This window comes from Lampris incognitus, chromosome 10 (assembly GCF_029633865.1).
Source record: "Lampris incognitus isolate fLamInc1 chromosome 10, fLamInc1.hap2, whole genome shotgun sequence".
NCBI classification, from domain to species: Eukaryota; Metazoa; Chordata; class Actinopteri; order Lampriformes; family Lampridae; genus Lampris; species Lampris incognitus.
Genome location: NC_079220.1, coordinates 48,321,505 through 48,329,792, shown reverse-complemented (window position 1 = coordinate 48,329,792; position 8,288 = coordinate 48,321,505). Strand labels below are relative to the sequence as shown.

The window sequence follows — 8,288 nt, the reverse complement described above, 5'->3', positions numbered from 1 at the left end:
ACCCCTATTTTACCATTGTATACACTGAGGACCCCACCCCACCCACATACAATTACAAAAAAAGGCGTCTCAGGGTGTTTAGTAGTCTGGTGTCGCTGCAGGTTGCAGGATTTCATACTTTCATGTGCCAATTTGTCACCGCAAACGATGCATCATCTGCTGCACCAGTTTGTCTATTGAATCATCAAATTTGTGGATGATTCAGTGATTGTAAATCTTGAAAGGGAGGAGGAACATCACGGACCTGTGGTCGATGATTTTGTATCTTGGTGTGAAGAGTCCTTTTTCCGCTTAAGTGTGTCTAAATCTAAAGACGTGATAATCAGCTTTAGAAAGACTCCTCCCAGTCCTGTACCAACCAGCATTAAAGGTGCTGACATCGAGCTTGTGGACAGCTACAGATATCTGGGGGTTGTTCTTGACAAAAAAAATGATGCTTTGAAACTCTTGTTGCTGTTGCTTCCACATCACAGAAGGCCCAACAAAGACTTTTTTCTTTCCTGAGGAAAATATGAATATTTAATGTCTCTTCCCAGATGATGACTCTCTTTATTCAAGTTTTATTGAAACAGTTTTAATGTACTGTATTGTTGCTTCGTTTGGTAATGTGAGTCTGGCCAATAAAAAATGGCTTGATAGACTCATCAGATGGGCTAGCAAGATTTCAGGGAGAAGCCAAGCCCAGCTTACTGACATTTATAATAGGAGGGTGGTCAGAATGGCTACTTCCCTTCTGGAGGGCCAAGGTCACCCCTTTCAGCCGGAGTTTGAGCTATTACCTTCAGGTCGCTGGTTGAGGAAGCCTGTATTAGGACTAAGAGGTACAGGGCTTCCTTTGTCCCCACTGCCATCGAGCTGTTAAATAGTAGATAGTATGCATCTGTTGTCTGCAGTTCGCTTGTTTTCTTGGTCTGTATATTCTATATTTGATATTTGATATTGGCAATACTTGGTTCTCCTTGCCCACTATGTCCTGTTGCCAATTCCGCCTTGGTGTTTGTGTGTTTTGTCTTTGTGTGAGAGTTGTTATACTGGCTGCAAACTAATTTCCCTGCAAGGGACAATGGAGATGCTTTGACTTTGCCTCTATAAAGCCAAACGCAATATAACTGTGTTGGTAATTCCTCTTTTTTTCTTGTTGAGAAATTCAGCATTCTCTTCCCTGACGCTTGGCCATTTTCGCATCAGCCCTTTCTTTTTTATTATTATTATGTACTAGCTAATTTAGCTGGCTTGCTCTGCTAGTTTAGCTTCGTGAATACTGCTGGTGTTCACGGCTATGAGATTTTTTTTTTCAAGTTTATGTCTTTATTATTTTTCTAAATAAATAAAAATACACATTTCTAAAACAACCCTTCAATTTTGTTTTCTTCTTCAGAGAAATTAATTAAATGCTGAGACATATATTTTATATATAGAAAAATTCTTATACCCTTAAAACTCAAGAAGGCTTCGCGACCCCCCCGGGGTGGGGGGGGGCCTAGTGGGGGTCGGGACCCCCAGGTTGGGAACCACTGTTATGGAGAATAACAAATTTTATTGGGAATATGTTGCCCATATTGGTAGTTGGTTGCATGAGGATGAGGATCACTGACTATCAGTTTACCCACCTTTTTATTTACCACTGCACACATGCATTTCCCCCATTCAAACAGATTTTGCTCTCAGGACTTTACGCTCCACCCACTTTTAACCTCTGCTAATTTACATAATATTTTGACACTTTCCCCTGCCTGTATCTCAATTAAGGGGTTCACCTCATCATTTGTGGGATATGTTTACAGTTGTCTTGTTTGAGCTTTGCACTGATGTGGAAGTAGATGTACACAATTACACATTTCCAGCTTTTGGTCGTCATTATGGAGAGTTTCATTCACCCACTCCCAAATAATCAAGGCCCACATGTGATTCTGGTTGACTTCTTACGTAAATTCACTTGGGAATAGCCTGAAATGACAAGAGAGACTGTGGCTAAATGAAAAATAAATTAACACTTTATCTTTTCCAGAAGGAACATTTTTTTCCACATCACTTGGCCTTATTCACGTGGAGATCAGAAGCAGGGATCAGTTGCAGAGCAGCCATGTACTTGTAGGGATTCAGTGGCTTGACCGAAAACATGGAGACACATTACAGATGCCCTCCCTACTCACTATGCCTTTCCTGCTGCTTCAGTTTGGCTTTCTGACATCGTCACAAGTGTGAAAGTCACAGTAGATAAGTTGGCATTAAAGCACTGAGTAAAAAAGAAAGTCAACTTCACCATCGAGGAGATTCGCAGACCACAGGCCTGCCAGAGGGAAAAAAAAAACGCTCCACATCATGCATCCAGCATAATGCTGTAGCTGGTGTACAATAATATGATAACCAAACCTAAATATGCTTGTCCGATCACCCTTGAGCCACAATGGGCGGCACGGTGGCGCAGTGGTTAGCGCTGTCACCTCACAGCAAGAAGGTCCTGGGTTCGAACCCCCGGGTAGTCCAACCTTGGGGGGTCATCCCAGGCTGTTCTCTGTGTGGAGTTTGCATGTTCTCCCCGTGTCTGCGTGGGTTTTCTCCGGGTGCTCCGGTTTCCCCCACCATCACAAAGACGTGCATGTTAGGGTGCCCTGAGCGAGGCATGGCAAGACGAACTGGAGTTGGTCCCCGGGCGCTGCACGGCGGCTGCCCGCTACTGCTAGCTACACAGCTAGCACGGGTTAAATGCAGAGAGGAATTTCCCCCACGGGGATTAATAAAGTATCTCAAAATCAAAAAACAAAAAAAAAAAGAACCCATAAAGCCATGGCAGAGGCCTTGTTTCCCTCTGCCCCCTCGAATCAGACTGTAGGGGTCTATGAGTTGTTAATATTATATAATTGCCATATTTATAAGGCAACCATAAAGGAAATAACACACAACATATTTCTCACAGCCAGCGCTACTCTGACACAACTTGGCATTCTCGGTCACACAATGAGTATGTCTCTGCAAAGAGAACATTTGACCACTTCCTTACAAAGCAGCGAGACAACTGCCCCAACTGCAAGAGCAACGCATGAAGACAAGTGTTTCAGACAAACAGCAGAGTCTCATAAGTAATTGTTAGTTGAAACCATATTCAGATTCCTGGGTACTGCATATGGCTGTTCTGTTGATCTCCACATCTTTAATTTCAGTCTTGAGTTCATAAAAGTTGACAGACACCAAGCTCGAGTGATGGCGAGTGAATGTGAGAAAGGAAGCTTGAGGGTAAAAATTCTATATTGCTGTGAAAGCACAGGGGGGCGTGTGTCTGTGTGTCTGTGTGTTTGTGTGTGTGTGTGTGTGTGTGTGTGTGTGTGTGTGTGTTACCCACCAAATGAGAATCATCATAAACTTAAAGGTTCCAGGACAACCAGGTTCTCAGGTTCTGCTGCCAAGCTAGGAAATTCCTCTTAGTCCTTATCTTTTCTATGCTTTTTCCACCAGCTGTGAAAACAAAAAACCTGTTCCTTTCACAGCCCCTACAGGTGGGTGGGAGGGGGGGGGCTTCTACCGAAGTATCTCTGAATTGCTATGCCAGAGGCGAGGGATTTCTTTTCTTACTATTGACTTGCATGGTTTTGATGCAAACTGACTGCAAAAACCTACTGCCGCCCACACGTGGTCCTACCCGGGTCTCTGTTTCTTGATACAACCTTCTTCGAGCCTAGGCAACAGTTTATTTCAGTTTGCTTCACATCCCTTGGAGGATCAGTTCGTTTTTTTGGGGAGGGGGGGTCACCTTTTGGTTGAAGAACAAGCAGTGTAGCAATGGCGGAAGGCAGCGAATATTATCCGTCTGTGTATACGCTGGACAGCCATGCTGCGCCCCCGCCGCTGCCCCCCAGATTTGACCGACAGCGACGTGGTGCCCGGTCGACCCAGACCCTGATGTCCCTCCTGGTATGCCTGGCATTGTGCGGCATGACCATAGAGGCCTGCTTCATCTATCGGCTCTACCACCCCGATCCTGTGAGTATCCCACATTACAGTGGGTCAGCCTAGCCTCCTCTCTACTAAAGGCCAGAACTGCCATTTCTAAGATCTTAACGTTGTGTGTCCTCCTGTGGCCCCAAGATCTAGCTTTCTCCATAGGAGCTCTCTGCGATGTGTTACCTCATTCTTATTTTTTTGCAATTTGTACGTTCTGCTCCTCTCGACAAACACCTAATTAAACCTGTTGAATGGTAAAACTGTAAAAGAAGCAGCACGCGTATTGTGATAAGGATGAGATGCCGTAGGATTTCAGTTGTCCTTAACGGTCCGGCATGGTCAGGCGCAGCTTCTGGGTGTGAAACGGTCTTGTCTTTACAATGGGATAACTGACGTGGAATTCCAAAACCCGGGGGGGGGGGGAGTATTTATAATTATAATTATAGTTAAGTCATGGTGGAGGTGTATGTGTCCTGTGGAATTCTCAAATCGAACTTTTCATTTGTGCGCTGGAGAACCAAACCCGTGCCAGCATACTGGCACACATTTAACACACACAATAGTGTGTAGTGTTTTTCACCCCAGGGCTTTACTGAGACCCGTGTACTTTGTAGATGGAAACAAAAGCAGTGTTTCCCACAATCATCTTGAAGACTATTCTTCTGGGGGGGGGGGGGAGTGCTGACAGTGGGGTAATTTCACTGAAGAGGGGAAGAGAGACAATTTAGAGAACTTGAGTGACAATGGCTGGTCAGGAGCTTTTTGCCATTGCTACAGTTAACCCCCCCCCCCACGCCATCCCTTTATCGATTGGCACTGTTGCAAGAGGGTCCTTAGTCTGATCCCAGTCCTTATGTGTGGAGTTTGCATTTTCATCCCTGTTCACACGGGTCTCCTCCAGGTAGGATGACTAGGAATACTATATGAATGTTATATGAATGATATTTATTTTATTTTATTACTTTATTGATCCCCGTGGGGAAATTCTTCCTCTGCATCTAAGCCATCCTAGCTGTGTAGCTAGGAGCAGTGGGCAGCCGCTGTGCAGCGCCCGGGGACCAACTCCAGTTCGTCTTGCCATGCCTCGGTCAAGGGGCACAGACAGGAGTATTAACCCTAACATGCATGTCTTTCTGATGGTGGGAGGAAACCGGAGCCCCCAGAGAAAACCCACCGCAGACACGGGGAGAACATGCAAAACGCAAAACTCCACACAGAAAGGACCTCGGATGACACCCCCCCCCCCCCGAGGCCGGGGTTCGAACCTAGGACCTTCTTGCTTCGGCGCTGAAGTCTCAGCATGAAGGACGTGCTGATGTTCTGCCTACCAAAAGGGCACCTCATGGACCCGATGAGTCACTCCCGTCGATCTATGCCACCAAAACCACTGGACAAACCACCTACCACACTTAGGGAGACATTCACTTATCTTTGCCTTGAAGGTCACGTGGTTGGAAACAAGGCCTAAAATACCCCCCCCCCCCCACCAGGGCATCCGAGTAGCGTGGCGGTCTCTTCCATTGCCTACCAACACGGGGTTCCAACAGTAGACGGAGAAAAACCAAAAGCAAATGATGAATTAAACTCCATTAACACGCACTCCTCACACACACCTTGGCATAACAGCATGTTTACATGCAAAACATAAAAACAAATCTCTTTTTACTGCCACCGCAGGTTGACTCGCCGTCTACCCACAAGTCTACCCAAGGTAGGTCAGCATCCTTTGCTTTAATGGCCGCCGTTGCAGTTACTAAGCACAGTGTATGGTAAGAGACATTTTGCTCCTGTCACAGAGAAGGAAGATCCTACCCCGACTGAGAATGCAAGCCCCGTTATTCTGCCCTCCAAACCTGTTGCACACCTGACAGGTAAATAAATACCCTTTGCCTGTGGCCTTCCCAACAACACCAAGTGGTGGTTCACCGCATTCCCGAGACATCACTGGCCAAGTGGGTAGAAAGAGAGGTTATAAAGGCCAGTATAAGACAACTTTTCCGTGTAGTTTTTCATAAAAGGTGAATAATTACCATGAGGCTCGAACTTCATTTATTCACCCTTTGTTCCCAGTGTCATTTTACTATTTCATTTATTTCCAATTTATCAAGTTAATACCGTCAAGTTAAATGACAGTAGGGGCGTCCGGGTGGCGTAGCGGTCTATTCCGTTGCCTACCAGCACGGGGATCCCGGTTCGAATCCCCGTGTTACCTCCGGCTTGGTGGGGCGTCCCTATAGACACAATTGGCCGTGTCTGCGGGTGGGAAGCCGGATGTGGGTGTGTGTCCTGGTCGCTGCACTAGCGCCTCCTCTGTTCGGTCGGGGCGCCTGTTCGGGGGGGGGGCCGGGGGGGGGAGAGTAGCATGATCCTCCCACGCGCTACGTCCCCCTGGTGAAACTCCTCACTGTCAGGTGAAAAGAAGCGGCTGGTGACTCCGCATGTATCTGAGGAGGCATGTGGTAGTCTGCAGCCCTCCCCGGATCGGCAGAGGGGGTGGAGCAGCGACCGGGACGGCTCGGAAGAGTGGGGTAATTGGGGGATACAACTGGGGAGAAAAAGGGGGAAAACATTTTTTGAAAAAGAAAAGAAAAGTTAAATGACAGTAAACCAGTCAGTCAGGTGACAGCGCTATATACTGAGTTTAAATTATGCAGAACCATAGCCAGCCATCAAGACAGATTGGGTACCCCCCCCCCCATAAGTGGACTTTTAAATTCAGATCAGAGGATATCATATGGCATACAGTAACCAGTTTCTGGCCTTCTTCGCCAACTCTTAATAACGCCTATATGCAGCAGCTCTTCTATGAGCTCATTATGTTGTTATGGGTTGGGTTAAATGAGCTTGGCGTTAGCCAGATGTTCTTCTCAGCCCAACTCGCCCATGGCTACATCGCTGTAATGCATCGATTTTGCTACTGTTTGTTTTCTCCCCCCTCCTGTCAAGATGGAGAAAGGGTACGCCACGGTAAGCAGACCCTGTCATGGAGCATGGACGCCAACCCGCTCATGTACAAGATGAAGTACAAAGAGGGGCGCCTTGTCATTCAGACGGAGGGCTACTACTACATCTATTCCAAGGTCTTCTTCGTGGACACGTCGGCATTTCAACACAGCGTCAATATGGTCACCCCGCGGTACGTCGGTGGGCATATCACCCTTCTGCAGTCCAGGAAATACATCCAGAAGACCAGCACGAGAGCCGAGTCCAACAGCTATCTGGGCGGAGTGTTTCATCTGAACCCGGGCGACGCGGTCTTTGTGTCGGTCAGCAACACCACGCTAATTATACGATCTGAGAGCTATGACAACTACTTCGGCGCATACATGATATAAAAGTAATTCATGTGTTGCTATCTTCATATTTCAATTTCTATCTATCTATCTATCTATCTATCTATCTATCTATCTATCTATCTATCTATCTATTTATCTGTCTGTCTGTCTGTCTGTCTGTCTGTCTGTCTGTCTGTCTGTCTGTCTGTCTGTCAATTTGTCCGTCTATAAAATCCAGTCTACAGCAGAGGTTAAGTGTCAGGATTCCAGTTAGAGCCACGGTTGTAATTGGTAGCTGTATCAAATAGGGGGCGAAGTTTCGGTAAAATATTCTTTTGTACATTTTCATACATTTTTTCACAAGACTCCTTTTACTCCCACCAACCTTTTCTTTGCTTGAACTGAATCTGTCCAATGTCCCGACACGACTGATTGTTAATGGATTGAACCGGGACAAGCTTGTACGGCGTAATGGATTTCCCTACTGTTGCTTTATTTGTACGCAAGTTCTGCATCAGATTCATTGCGATAGTGAAAAACACACTCCTGGAGGCGTCCGGGTGGCGTGGCGGTCTATCCCGTCGCCAGCCAACACGGGAGTCGCCGGTTCGAATCCCCGTGTTACCTACGGCTTGGTCGGGCGTCCCTACAGACACTATTGGCCATGTCTGCGGGTGGGAAGCCGGGTGTGGGTGTGTGTCCTGGTCGCTGCACTAGCGCCTCCTCTGGTCGGTCGGGGCGCCTGTGCGGGAGGGGGAACCGGGGGGGGGGAATAGCGTGATCCTCCCACGCGCTACGTCCCCCTGGTGAAACGCCTCACTGTCAGGTGAAAAGCAGCGGCTGGCGACTCCACATGTATCGGAGGAGGCATGTGGTAGTCTGCAGCCCTCCCCGGATCGGCAGAGGGGGTGGAGCAGCGCCCGGGACGGCTCGGAAGAGTGGGGTAAATAAATGGCCGGATACAATTGGTGATTCATTCATTCATTGCTCATTTGGGCAGCGTCCGAGTGATGTCACAGCATCGCTGTCGCCATGGACGCGTCACAGGAAGTCAGACATGCGTAGCACGTTAGA

General features: G+C 47.4%; 1 protein-coding gene across 1 annotated transcript; it reads left to right on the top strand.

Moving 5' to 3' along the window:
- The first annotated feature begins 3,760 nt into the window (after positions 1-3,760).
- Positions 3,761-7,274, top strand: tnfsf14 (TNF superfamily member 14). The gene is made up of 4 exons (XM_056288431.1): positions 3,761-3,978; positions 5,617-5,650; positions 5,736-5,810; positions 6,886-7,274. Exons 1-4 carry the CDS (start codon positions 3,778-3,780, stop codon positions 7,272-7,274), a joined length of 699 nt encoding a protein of 232 aa, XP_056144406.1. The 5' UTR covers positions 3,761-3,777.
- Positions 7,275-8,288: the final 1,014 nt, after the last annotated feature.